General features: G+C 42.4%; 1 protein-coding gene across 3 annotated transcripts in view; it reads left to right on the top strand.

The window, feature by feature from the left end:
- The window catches only part of samd4a (sterile alpha motif domain containing 4A), a 51,915-nt gene that overhangs the window by 18,416 nt on the left and 18,408 nt on the right, over nucleotides 1-15,091 (top strand). For 2 of the 3 annotated variants that reach the window (XM_080030252.1, XM_080030253.1), the window contains exons 3-4: nucleotides 7,021-7,614; nucleotides 13,396-13,683. In XM_080030252.1, the coding sequence (XP_079886378.1) occupies nucleotides 7,021-7,614; nucleotides 13,396-13,683 (882 nt within the window). The remainder of the gene's footprint in view (nucleotides 1-7,020; nucleotides 7,615-13,395; nucleotides 13,684-15,091) is intronic. The other variant, XM_080030254.1, reaches the window with a different exon arrangement.

Here is a 15,091-nt window from a genome sequence, read left to right on the forward strand (position 1 = left end):
TACTAATAGCTCAGGTGACAAGTAGCCTACATCGACCACTCATTTATACCGTTATTCCTGACCTGAATCCCATGCCAGTGTATAGTGTTAAAACGATTGGACATTGTGATATTGTAGCTTATTACGTGTGGTGTTAAAAAGACCCGCCTTGCATACTGTTATATAGAACTTTAGTACAGAGTAGGGATAGAACTAGGGCTTGGTCCGTGTGTGTGTGTGTGTGTGTGTGTGTGTGTGTGTGTGTGTGTGTGTGTGTGTGTGTGTGTGTGTGTGTGTGTGTATTAGCTCGGCTGTGGATCCGTTAGGAATCACTGCATTCTTCAGCAGCAGGCTCTGTGGTATGCCAGCACATTCCCCACTGCTGAGCTGGAGAATCCACTCGGAAAGCAGGAGCGGGAACTTTTCCTTTCTACCCCCTCCCACCCCTCACTCCACCTTTCTACTACTCTCTGTCTTGACTTTGTTCAACTCACCAACCGGACCCTATCTTGTAGTTGTCTAAACTATTTGTCAAAATTCCTTCCCCCACAAAGTCTGGGCCTTTGTCTAAACCATTAAGTATTGTTTTATGTACTTTATGTGAATCTGTGCTGGAATGTGTCTATGGTTACACAATCAATTCCAGAATTTCTCAAACATACATTTAATTCACCTTGTATCTCTGTATTTTCTCCCTGCCAGTTTCTCTCTCTCTCTCTCTCTCTCTCTTTGGGTTTTTCAGTTAGTTCGTAATAACTGACAAGCTAACTGTCCATGTCAGGTCCTTTCTTGGATCTGTGTATTGTCAGTCAGCTCTCTTTAGCTTGCGCTGGGGTTTCTCTCATGTTGGTAAAGGGAAAACGCTGTGTCGGACATGGTGTTGAATCAACAACAGCTTTAGCGAGTTGGCGGTAGTGGGACAAAGTGAGCCAGCCTCATGTTTGTTTTGTTAACAGGAGAAGCACAGGACAGAGATTTAGAGGACACACTCACACAGACTTGTAAGGATTTTCCATGGACTAGAGTCAGCCATTAACCGTATCCCTCCTTGGTTACACTACAGCCTAAGCTTTATCTTAACACTAACCAAAGTGTAATCAATCTACTGAATGCTCAGAAACCCTTCGATGTTTGGGGTCAAGTTTACATATCTTACAAATCTTTACTCACACACTCATCCACATACATTTACTCATTTTGTCTGTCTTCCTCACACACACACACACACACACACACACACACACACACACACACACACACACTGGTGTGTCTTATCTGTTGTGCTAGCAGCCTTGTTGTGGCTTTGTGTGCTGTTGACCCGTCTATATTTAGAATGAGAGGAATCATGTGTCAAACTAACAGTCTTCCCAAGTTTGTGTGTGTGTGTGTGTCTCTCTCTCTATTGGTGTGCGTCTGTTTGTACAAATGAGCTAAAACAATCACATTGTTTCCACTGCTGTCACTTGTGTCTTGTGATCACAGAGCCACATGTGACTCAGCTCAGGTTCAAAGTTCAAGCCAATCCATAACATCTGCTCTCAGGCTCCTGGGTCTTTACATGATAGGGGCTCATTTTACTTGAAGATGTTATGTGATTGTTTATTACAAGATTTTTCAGTTGTTTGAATACTTCAGTTCTACATCAATGCTTCCCCGAATGGGGTTAAACAACCCTCAGTGAACGAGAGTGAACTTGTGGCATTCAGCTAAAACTTAGATCATCTTGCTCAGCAATATTTATCAATGTAACAGTGTCCACCTACTTGTACAACGCACAGGAAGAAATGAGTCACATGACTCACACCCCTTACCCAAAACTCAAACATTGCCCCATTACTATTAAAACTCCAACAAATAAACATGCAGAGACCTTAGATTCTAGAATAACCATGAAAAGCAAACTTTAGATATAAACTGAGTTTAATCATTGCCATGCCATATTTTTAAGATGCCCTCCGAGAGGAGGGTTAGCAGATCTGTGTGTGTGTATTACACCCATAGATAGTAAATAATATGGATGTAGCATCCGGGCTGACCTCAGTTATTCACACGGCATCCAATAATCCTGGTTTGTGCACATTGCCATTTTGTGAGGGGGAGGGAGATAGCTGACGTATACCTCCGAGGCAAAGTGAGGGACAACGGGCGGAGAGCTGTCACTCTAGAGATCGCGCCAATACATTTTAACCTCCGATAAAATAAAAACTAGCGTAGTCCGAAAAAAATTTACCCCCCTCAGTGTTGTCATGGAGATATGACCTAAACATACAGACTAACATGGTTTTGTGGCCCAGGCTGTAAATAGGTTTAATAAGACGGCCTGTCTAACAAGTGAGTCAAAGAAAACCTGCTCGGTCTTGGCACCACCCCCCTAGTGGCACTTCCGGTTACTACAGTTGTGGTCACTTCCTTATTGGATGCTGGTAAAAATTGCGGAGGTTGGGGCTTGATTACACCAATGTGATCACTGAGTATCTTCCACAAGTCACCAGATGTTCATAAAGTAAACTCAGCAAACCCTCCCATTTCGAAAGGTTTCCCAGTCCTCTGAAGTAAGAGAATCAAATGTCAGATCATTCCTGACCTGTTTCTGCTAATAATTAAATTCAAGTGAAGTTTCCTTGACTTCAGGAGCTGCAGATCAACAAATGGATAATATTAGGTAGAGATGCGCCGATCCACTATTTTTCAGTTCCGATCTAATATCTGGGTTTGCGATATCTGGGTTTGTGTCAGTCCGATATCTGAAGACTAAATTGCAGCAATATCGGATCTAATACCAGTATTGGATCTGAATTGGTCCCTTTTCTAATATAAGGACTTTATTTGTGTATGAATTGTGCTGTACAAATAAGTTCCCTTGCCTTGCCTTGCCTTGCCTTGCCTTGCCTTGCCTTGCCTTGCCTTGCCTTGCCTTGCTTTTAGTTATCATAAGTGTAAATACACAGCGAGCCACGACTTCCCTATCTGTCCACAAAGTGGCAAGTTTGTGAAAGAAATGTGGGCAGTTTCATGTGAGGCTGACAGGGTAAGAATTCTACTTGGAGAGTCAACGCTCTGTTAATAGTAACACCCTTGTCTTAGTGCCAGTGAGGGTGTCAGAGGGCAGTGCCAGGGTGGCACAGAGTTCACCGGCAGACATTGTCCACAACAGGGAAATGCTGTGTCAGCCCCTTAACAAATGACTCTGTGTCTGAGGTTTTGGTTTTTGCATGTCAGACTTTCTTTTTCACTGTGTGTCTTCTTGATGCTGATATGATTCATCAGTTCCCAGCATGCCCCTCTTTCGCAATGTCTGGCACTCAAGAGGAAACTTAACTTCTTGTCTCATTGAATACTTCAAATTAGCTTTCTCTTATAATAGCTATTTTTTTTGTTTTTATTGATCATGTCACACTTTAATTTTGACCAAATTTACTCCACATTGTTGAATGAAAATATGACAAATGAACTGGCCTCTTTCTGTGGAATGCAGAGGCAGATGATTTCAACAGAGCGACAGTTGTTCCACACAGTAGTTCACATGAAGTTCATGTTGTAAATCGGAGTCAGAAATGACAAAGAATGAAGCAGGAAAGGAGGTCTTGGTATCACTGTGTAAGGAGGTATTCCTATTGTTTAAAGTGTTTGTCTCCTCCATCATGTTAGTCATCTCAGTTTAACCATTGCTGTCCTCATTCCTCCTCCCCTCCCTTTTCACTCCAGTTGGATGAAGTAATCACTTTCCCCTCAAGGCCCACTGTGGCCATGCTAGGAGAATAGGGAAGGAAAAAGTCTGACATGCTTCGTAAGTCTTTGTCATCCTGTTCAGTGTCCACTTTTAATTTATTTTGGCTTGCTGTATTGTGTTAATACAGAACACAAATAACCAGTTTACAGCTTCTTCGGTTGTGAGTTTGCTGGATTTTCTTGTAATTGTACATTTCTTTACCCAGGGTTAGTTGGTTTCACACCTGCACAGTTAATCTATATCTCTGTCTCTGTCTTGCTGGGTAGAGTCTATTCCATTTGTGTAATAGGTAACCCAATGTTTCTCCCATCAGTTGACCTTTAACCAATGCTGGGTGTGACTACTGTGACCCCTCTTTGAGGGTTAATAGAAGCTGCGTGTTTGTTCACTGGGAGGAACTGCTCCGAGGCTGCCTCCTTGACCTTTTCATCTTTGAGTAAGAGGTCAATGAGCCTGAAGTAGCTTCCTGACATCTAGGTGTTTTCATACCTTTCTACTGCCATTCACTTCTAAATTTAGATTTTTTAAATTATGTCTTATTCAAGGAATACACCACTTGCTTTTGGCTAGGGCTGCACATGATTATCACGATTGTTTTGGTCAATATTGATATCACAATATTTTACCACAATTATTCAGTAATTTTAGTGAGTAGAATATTTGTATTGGATTGTCACGTAAACATAACACAGCTTTCATATCCATGTGATCGACTATGCAATATTCCTGCTAATGTACAAATCTTTGCATAAAAAATGTATCCTCAGTATTAACCTGAAGTCAATGCATTTCCACAAAGAAAAATATAAATAAAAATATTGTACCAAAACTTTACACAAAATCAAATCAACAGAGCACTGCTTTAACTTTTCCTTGTGCTGGGAGTGGAACACCAATGATCCGTCAAGCTGCATTCACTATGCGTCGCCGCATCTTGCGGTTGGAGTCGGTGCAGCTCCCTTACAACACATTGATGCAGCTGGTCAGGATGCTCTTGGTGGTGCTCTGGTAGAAGGAGAACATGATGGGTTGGGGGGGCTCTTGTTCTCTTCAGCTTGTGGAGGAAGAAAGAGGCACAGCTGGCCAGTGATGTGTTGTTGGTTGTCCAGAGGATGTTCTCACTGATGTGTACCCCCAGTATTTTGGTGCTGCTCACTCTCTTCACTGCGGCACCGTTGATGGTCGGGACAGAGAGGGGCCGCTGCGTGTACACGCACACACCGCATTATTGGATAAAATACTTTTTTTGTTTCACTGTTTGGTTTCAATAGTTGGCGGTGCACCACTGCTTCTGTAAGCTGATTTAGAGAATATTTCTAAGAGTTCATGTGTTACATCTTAATGTTTTCCAGTCATTTGGAAATAAATTAGTTTTAATCATGGAACAATTCCTGTTCTTGGATGGAGCAAGGCTTGCCTCATTCAGAGGAATGATGGATTACATCATCCCTGGAGCAGATTGGAGTAACTCCCTGGCTACCCTTACACACCTCGCTCCTTCTCCTTCGCGGACTCTTCTCTTACTCATTCTTCCCCTACCCCTTCTCTCCTTGTGCTCCATGTCACTCTTATATAGTGTAGGCTGTCTGCTGAGCTTTGGGACAGCCTGGCCTAGTTCACTCCGTCTGTTCCCTTCATGTCACCCATTCACATTATCTGACATGGATCTGTTCTTTCCTTCAAAGGAAGTGCCTGTTTTGTTGGAAGCCAGACTGTGTGAAATTGGCCCTTGCTAATCCAGCACACACAACCTTTTTCAAAAAATGCGAACATGAAATGAGTGGGCAAAACATTCAAGTGGGAGAATACTTTTTTATTTTCTTCCTCTTCTTGATTTTTGGGTTGACTGGTTCACATGTTCTGTAATTGTGGGAACCAGCGATCAGGTGTTATTTTTTTCTCCATGGTTTTCTAAGAGATAATACAAACTTGATTTTGACCTGAACTACAAAGCACAACGCTTACCAAGCACAAAGCCTGAAGCTGTAGATTTTTGGTATACTAATATAAAAACACTGTTAAACTTGTGCTGTAAGTAGGCTCAAGCCTCAATAATGTATTATCTCTGTGCTGGTCATCTTTCACTGGATGAAATTAATGTGAACCTTGATTGGAAGGCTTCAGGGTCTGGGGTCTTCCACCGGCCTGGTCGGAGCTGCAGCTGTCCACTCGACAGGACAGACAGAGCTGTACATCACCACAAAGTAGAAGACTGTGACATTGAGATATCTTTGGACGAAGGGCTAGCAGATGTATTTTCTAGGTTCACTTTGTATGTCGGATTTAGAGACGACACCGTTACGGTTAAGAATGACCCATCTCCTAAGCAGGAAGTGAAGCTGACCTGTGTCCCGCTCTATTTGTGTGGATGTCCAAAGCTGTTGGGCCCGACCAGTGCATATCTATAGCACTGGTCCAAGATGATAGGAATGAGCTCCCAATGGCCTACTGACTTTGACAACAATAGAGCTCCATGATCTCCAGGTTATGTATAGGGCAGTACAGCCACTGTCAGGGTGTTTAGAGTAAGAATAAAATAGAAGTATGACAGTGCAGTGGCCCTGACTTCATCTTGAGCCCCTTTCACACATGATAGTGTCTTTTAATTGTCGACCGATATGCAGATGGCCGATATATATATAAATATAATGCCGATATCACATAGTTGTTGTTATAATAAAATATTGAATAGTATTAACAAATGAGAAACACAATTGTACTTGAACTAATGAAATTAATCTAGACAGAAAAATATTTTAAAATTAAAAAATTTGCATTGTCAATTCCGCTTGGCCTTCCCCTGGGGTTGGGTCTGTAAAATGTTGCTATAAGGGACTTCTGGATTTCTGTCCAGCCGTCTGTAATTATTACAATAGAATAAAATCCAAGGTAAAATATATTTGAGTTAAACTAAAAAAGCACTAACATTGTTCAACAGCAGCCACACTGATGCTTGCAGACATTTTTAATTTTTTGTTTTATCGGCTACTTGAGCGCAGTTATCAGCCGATGCCCATTATGTCAAAAGCCTTTAATTGGTCTATCCTAGTGCCTTACATTTTTCACCATATGTGTATACTAATCCATTTGTCCATCTATCATTACATTATTCTTAGTGCTACCACCTTGGATATCATCAGCACTATTTATCTTGTCAAATCTTAGATTTCGTATCAAGCATTGTTCTCTTCATTGCTGTGGTGTAATCAGGTCACTGATGATAGGCTTTCCTGCTAACATTTGAATACTCTTGCCTTGTTTAAATAACTGGTGGGTTTGTAATGCTTTCTGTGTTTTTTTTCTACCTACAGGGGTGATCAGCCAGTGGCAAGCTGAATCAAAGGAACGTGTCATCTCGCTTGTCCTCACCCATCTCCCGCTGCTCAAACCCGGAAACGTCGAAGCCAAGGGCGAGTACATGCGCCTGCTGCCGCGCATCCTGGCCCACACCATTGAGCATGGCCATCACCTGGAGGAATCTCGCCAGCTCCTGTCCTACGCCCTCATCCACCCTGCCACCTCTTTGGAAGACCGCGCCGCCCTGGCACTCTGGCTCAACCACCTGGAGGAGAGGGCCGCTGCCCGGGGAGACTCACTGGAAAGGCCTCCTCCTTCTGGGCCGCACCACCACCACCACCACACACCTCCATCCACCCTATCCTCAACAGGATCCTCCTCCTCCACTAACACCTCCTCATCAGGCACTCTCTTCTCCTTGCATCAACACCAGCGCTACGGCTCTGACGACCGCCTGAATGGGTGGCAGAGCCCCAGGGATTCCGGGCTGGGTGGAGGCTGGCATCAGCAGCAGCAGGGCTGTGAGAACGGGCACCTTCTTCTCTACCCATCATCCTCTGTGCCGACAACCATCAACACGGTTGGAACTGGCGGAGGCGGTAATACTAGTAAGTGAAATCTCTTCTGACCTCCTGTGGGCTTTGTACTTTGTTCAGCCCATTCCTAAACATTTCACACATAGATAAACTCAGGGTGTGTGGTTGGTTCGCTGAATACAATAATGTATTGAAATAGTATGATTGAAATAACAGACACAACTTTTATAAAATTTTAAATTTAAAATACCAGTGAGACATTTATTATGTAATAATCTGCCCCTATATAAATATTAAAAGAGCACCAGCATATGTAACTATGCAGACAGGCTCTCAGCTGTTTGGTACAAAACTATGCTGTGTACACAACTGCTAAGTTTAAGTGGGTACTCATGTGACATATCTTTTGAAAGCTGTGATTCTTGTGATTCAATCCATGCAAACCATTTCAAGATACACTACATGGACAAAAGTATTGTGCCTAGTCTCTTAATCAGTGAGTTCAGGTGTTCAATTCAGTCCCATTGCCACATTTGTAAAAACTAAAGCACCTAGCCATGCAGTCTGCCTAAACAAACATTTGTAAAATAATGGGTTGTAAACAGCTCACTGAATTTGCGAATGTTACTGTAATAGGATGCCACTGTTGCAACAAGTCAGGAAATGTCTTCCCTCCTAGATATTCTACAATCAACTGTGAGTGGTATTATTGCAAAGTGATCCACAGCAACTCAGCCATTTAGTGGCAGAACATGTGAAGTAACAGAGTGTGGTCGTCGAGTGCTGAGGGGCATAGTATAACACTTCATGGCATGGGATTCCATGGCGTAGCAGCGGCATGTGAAGCCTTCCATCACCAAGCAGAGGAACAGTGGTGTAGAGGAGCATTACTGCCCCACACAGAGCCCTGACCTCAACCCCACCAAACACCTTTGGGATGAACTAGAACAGGGATTGGAAGCCAGGCAATTAACAAAAATGTCTGACCTCACAAATGCTCCTCTGGATAAATGGGCAAACATTGCCACAGACACACTCCAAAATCTAGTAGAAAGCCTTCCAGAAGACTGCAAGCTGTTATTGCTGCAAAGGAGGGACCAACTTCATACCAATGCCTGGATTCAGAATGGGATGTCATATAAGTTCCTGTAGGTGAAATGTGTAGGTTTTCCAATACTTTTGTCCATATAGTATACAATCACAACAGCAGGTACAATCAACACCTCTGACAGACCACCAGAGAACAAACAAAAAGTTAAATAAATAATGTAAATAGCTTGCTGTGTTATTTAAACAGCTGTTCCTTCACTTGTTTTGACCTTTTTATGCAAGTGTATTATAATGTGTTTATGTTTCAGTTCCTACTGATAGAATAACTTGATATAGGATATAATAGTGTCAGCTTTCTTTAGTGACAAAAATTCAGATTTTTTCTATCACATAGATATTATCCTAGCTAGGTTATGTGACCATGTTTATTATGGGTCCTTTGTAGTCTCCAAAATGGCCTTTTTTGGAAAACACACCCACAATTCGCATTCATTATTTTACCCAACTTTTTATTTCTGCAGATTCCATTGATTATTTTTTCAGATATGAGACAGGCTTCATTTTAACGCAGACAGGCTTGTGTAACTTCTAAAGTCAAGTTTGTGAAAACCACTACACCTACGGATCTCAGCCACCTACAGTGGGCTGGCCTGATGATAGGCTTTCTGTTTGGGGTCGCCATTTGATCACCCGCACCCAGGCACAATTTCACACTAGGCTCTCTAAACTTTAACTCATGTGGCAAACAGATCAAGCAAGGCAGATTTAGTCTTCAGAAAGAAGGGTCTGGTTTTACAGTGAGCAGCTATATCACAAAGGTTTTTATATGTTGTAGTTGAAATCAAATGGTTGTGAATTATTTTGGTATCAGTGCTTTATCGGATAATAATTGTAATGATAACTAGAACTGCAAGCAGTTGTGAACGGGGGCCAAGCCTCCCACGCGACTCGGGATCGGGCGTCGTCGTCCGCGGCGCCGGCCCCTCGCTTCACGGAATCCGGGGATGTAAAGTTTTTGACTGTGGGATGTTCTGTGTGGGAGTTATAGCCCCAAATGCGTTTTCTTTGCTTTTTGCGGTTTTGGTGCCCCCTATGGATGACATTCGCAAAACTGTGTTATGTAGAAAGATGCAGCTGACTTGTGGGCATCTGTGGATATTAAGTGTTTGACTGTGGGATGTTCGGTGTGGAAGTTATAGCCCCAAACGCGTTTCCTTTGCTTTTTGTGGTTTTGGCGCCCCCTATGGATGACATTCGCAAAACTACGTTAGATAGAAAGATGCAGCTCAATGTACCAAACAAGTGGATGTGAAGTTTTTGAATGTGCGATGTTCGGTTGGGGAGTTATAGCAAAATCAAATTGTCATCCTCTCCATTGTAAAGACACTTTTTTGAATTTTCCCATTTTCCCGCCGAAAGACTTAGGAAATGGCGAAAACAGGCAAAGAAATTGAAAAACTCTTTTTTTTAATAAGTCCGGCCCACGAAGGAATTTCTTGCCCATATTTTGGCCATAGGCTCAGATATGCCCCATGATAGTCTCCCTTGAGTTTCAAGAAAATCCCTCTTTTTTTTTTTTTTTACGGATTTTCGCAAATCTTTAAAGCGCTACCGTTTGGTCTTCCGATGGTCGTAGAAAAATTATTTGACCAACTTTTGCTCGTGGGAGTCGGTAGAGCATAATGCTTTTGGTTTGGTCCAAATCGGGCGAAAACTGTAGGAGGAGTATGTTTTGGTGACTGACACAGTTTTTGCGATGTAGCGAAAAATGTATATATACGCAAATGGGCGTGGCCTATCTCAAAAGATGCAGCTGACTTGTGGGCATCTGTGGATATAGAGTTTTTGACTGTCGGACTTTCGGTGTGGAAGTTATAGCCCCAAACGTGTTTTTCTGCTGTTGGAGCGCCACCTAGTGGCCGGGATGTCTAAATTTTTTGTCTGCGTACGTACCATGGACCTGGATAAGCCATGCAAGTGGCATGTCCCAACCCTTTACGGTTTGGGCTGCAGCACCACTTTTACGCATGGAAGAATAAGAATAAAGAATAAAGAATAAAGAATAATCCCAGCAAAAACAATAGGGTTCCCTGCCCCGCAGGGCTTGGGAACCGCGTTGCTCTGCAAAACGCGGTCCCAGCCCTTCTCGGGCTTGGCCCCCTAATAATTGACATTATGCACAAAAACATCTGTATATAGCACAACAAAGGTCATCATTCAATTTCACTTTACTTCTATTAAAGATGCTCTTAAGACACAAAGTACCCATCAAACCTACTAAATACACCCTGAATACGGTTAATTGACTCAACAATAAATACACCAAATGAGACCAACTGCACTCTGAACAACACACACACACACACACACACACACACACACACACACACACACACACACACACACACACACATACAGAGGGCAGGGCTGTTGGAATTGAACATAACTATGGTCAGAGCAGGATATTTCCAGACAAGAATGCAAGGGCTCTGTGTTTTTTTTTCTGGGAGATGAAAGAAACAGCTGAGGGTTTATAAATACAGATACATTTAAAGCCCTTGCTCACTGCTCCAAGAACTACCCTCTTGTATTTTTGACTGCTAGCAGCTTCAGTCCCACACAAAACACCTCAGGATTTCACAACTGATAAACTCGAGTTACCCCGGGCCTACCAGTACGGAATTGGTGGACACTCTGAGCAGATGCTTTTCTTAACTACACAACAACAAGTAAACTGAAACTGATGTGTGGGACTTAATTCCTATAACTTCCCCCCTCTCCCTACATACTGTGCTCATCTGGTCAAGATGATGATGATGATGATGGTAATGCTGATGATGATAACAGGAGTATACATGTCCAATCACATCAACCTGTGTGCTACTGATACCACATCTTGTTGACCCCACACCCATACTCTCAGCCTTAGCCCAAGCCGCAGCAGCACATACCACCCATCCTTTCCCTTGTAAGGCAGCCTTTGTGGGAGACTGTATTTAGGGAAAATGGCTAATATTTAGGGACTGGAACTTGTAATGTTAGCTGGGCACCTATTTTAAACGGGGCCCATGAAGACCTATACATAGCGCCAACAGTAAGAGTACCGCATATAGGAGGAGGAGGAGAGAGACTGGAGTATTGGTGGCAGTTTACCCCGTCAGAGTGGCGACACAAAAAGCTCTTTGGCTCTCCACCTTTTCATTCTGTTCACCTCCTTTAGCAGGAAAACTTATGTGATGTTAGAGCCGCTTTTATTGGGTTTCAAATATTAGGAGCTCAGTAGTATCAGAAACATTGGTTTGACCCCAATACAGTAGGCATCATTAATTATCCCTGTGGAGCACAGATTTTAATTATGAATAGACACATGTGGTGACAGAAGATGGAGAAGAGAGGTTTATCATGAAGATATTTTTTTATTTATTTTTTGCTTGCACGTTAGCCCATTAAACTTTTGCCGTGGTCGGTGGGCAAAACAGAACATTCCCCTTAATTGCTAATTAAAGATTTGAGGTGCCGTCTTCCAAATTGTAAAGGGTCGAGGCCAAAGCCGTTTCAAACTCAAACAATATATCCGCAGCCATCTTTGATGTTTACTATCACGGCTTCGACGGCGCACTGTCGTCATCCGGTTACGTCCGCCCCAGAGCACCAAACATAAGGCTCTGGCGCGCCCATATCAGAAAGAACGATTTGATTGGTAGTTCAGGATTTCTTGACATATTTAATGAGCTTCAATGGAGAGTGTCCCGACCAACAGGGCAACTAGCGGCAGGTCTAGATTTCCAGGCTACTTGCACGTAGCTTCAAGTTTGAATATAGATCTAGACCAAGTAAATATGAACGGCAGAAAACATATACAGTACGTAAAAGAACCTTGCTTAATAGAGTAAAAAACGTAATAAATTGACCGTGGAGCAGACATTTTGCAGTCGTCCTATATCTTAGAATATCAAAATGCTGTCCATTTGGTAGGTGTAGTTTTTAAGGTGTGGATGTCAGTTGTATTTATGGATATTGCTTATTGACAAAATTACTTTTTGTCGAAAATTGGTGAAGATCTCCCTACAATCCGCTACTTGTACATATGGGTGTTGGAAAATATGGATACATGTAAATATTGCAATACCTATCTTCGTAATACTATATCGATACATAATTTTTCTTATGTATTTCGCTGCCGCCGGTAAGCCATGGATTTAAATTTGCTATCATGCCATAATTTACACACAATTTTTGTTTCTAAAGCTTTTTATCCTTTTTTATGATACAGAGACATATTGCTTGTAGATACCAATATATTACATAGTCACCCCAGTATCAGAATGCTTATTGTATCGCCAGATTCTTGCCAATACACAGCCCTACCCGTACACGTGTGCGCTGAAAAATAAACCAGTCCTGGCTCTGTAAACGGGCATGTTGCTAGCTACGGTGGGCCCCCTTTGTTTACATACCAGTTTACAGAGCTTAGGCTGTGTATTAACTGAATTTTTTTTCAGCGCCCACACAGTACGGACAGGTATCGTGAGAAGAAATGTACTGATTTTGACAAAAAGTTATTTTTTTCCACATGCATTCTCCAGAATCGCTGACTCCACCTTTAAGTCACATACAAATACTGTGTTATAATTTCACTTGTGATTCAGTTTTACAAGTATTGCTGTGGAGATGATGTGTCAGTCACGGATAAGCAATTGTGCAGTGACCACATGCAAGGCATAAAATAAGTTTTTTCCAGTCTTAGCCAAGCTTTCGCTATCAGTCCGCACCTTCCTGACTAGTCTCGCTGTTGTCCTGCAGTCCTGACGAGTGGAGGTGGCAGCCAGCAGCACAGTCCCTTGAAGCGCTCCGTGTCCCTCACGCCTCCCATGAGCGGCCCCAGCACCCAGCCCCTGGGCCACGTCTGGCTGTCCCAGGAGGACCTCCGGACCGCTAGAGGCCCCGCCCCAGACCACGCACCCCTCTCTCCCCAGAGCAGCATTGCCTCCTCAGGCAGCGGCGGCAGCGAGCATCTGGAGGAGGCTGGTTTAGGAGGAGGTTCAGGTCTGCACCGCAGTTCCTTCCATGAGGAGGGCAGTGGCATGAGGGGTGCGTATTACAGTCGTAGTAGCACAATTCACTACTTACTAATTATTATATCTTCCTAGGAAAACAAAGTTTACCTTCTGATATTTTTGTTCACACTTGTGAAAGAGGTGTAGCCTATAATATGAATTCCACTGACTGATACACACTCTGGTGTAAAGTACATGCACAACAGGTTAAACCAAACCAGTGGTGTCAAATGAACGTAAAGGTGGAGTCAGCGATTCTGGAGAATGCTTGTTGTGGGATTTTTTTTTTTTTTGTCAAAATCAGTGAATATCTCCTTACAATCCGCTACCTGTCTGTACTGTATGTGCGCTGAAAAAGTCCAGTGTTAAAGCACAACTTAAGCTCTGTAAACGGGTATGTTATTAGATATGGTGGGCCCCCTTTGTTGACATTCCCCTGTTTAGATACTAGTTTACAGATCCTAGGCTATGTATTAATATTAGATTTTTTTCAGCGCACACACAGTATGGTAATGCAACGGAGCGTGAGGGGATACTGACTGATTTTGACAAACAATTATATTGTTAACAAGCGTTCTCCAGGATCGCTGATTCCACCTTTTAAATGACTGTCTCTGGATTTGGGGACTTTTTAGACACCTTTTTGTCCAGTGATGGTAGACTGTAGATGCTTTACTTTTATTGCGTTGTACTATACCACTACTATCACAATATAAAGACTACAAGTAATCTACTTTTTGTCTTATGTAATAACTAAACTTAACAATGTAATGTTTGTGCAAGATTATTTAGCATTGATGATATTATGTACACTTGAAGTTGTAAAAAGTTTTTAAATGCCTTGTGATGCCCTTTGTTTACACTACGACATACCTAGATATACTGTAGGCATCCCTACTAGATCTAGGTGTTAACAGGGAGTGTGACACGAGCAGTTCACTGTATAAACATATGACTGTCCGCTGTGTGTGCATTACAAGCATTTGGCTAGAGGCTTTAGCAAGTTGTTGATCCAGTCAAAGCAGTTTGTCAGGTGAAGTGGAGGCCAGAACTGCCCCTGACCCCGATGACCTGACTCAGAGTAGTCTCAGTCTTTTTAGTTTTTCTTCTTTTTACAAATACTGTTCATTTTTCTTTAGAGGAAAATGTTCACATGTTTTTTTAGTAGTCGGTTGCTCCCAGAAAAGGCTCTGCTTGGTGTTAAGTATCATGTAGTGGAATAACCTGCTGTAATTCCAGAGCATTGATTTATTTAGATTACATTTCATCACAGACTTGGGTTTAAACTTGCGTTATCATGTGGGATAGGAAACAATAGGAGGAGATGTTTATTGTCCAAATTGGTCATGATTGTCATACAAGTCTCAACAATTAGCTAACAATTAGCTTAAGCATTTCTGGTCAGCAAAGGTGTCTGTCTAAATGCTTATATTTGAGTTTGA

This window comes from Ammodytes marinus, assembly GCF_949987685.1.
Source record: "Ammodytes marinus genome assembly, chromosome: 1".
Lineage (NCBI taxonomy): Eukaryota > Metazoa > Chordata > Actinopteri > Uranoscopiformes > Ammodytidae > Ammodytes > Ammodytes marinus.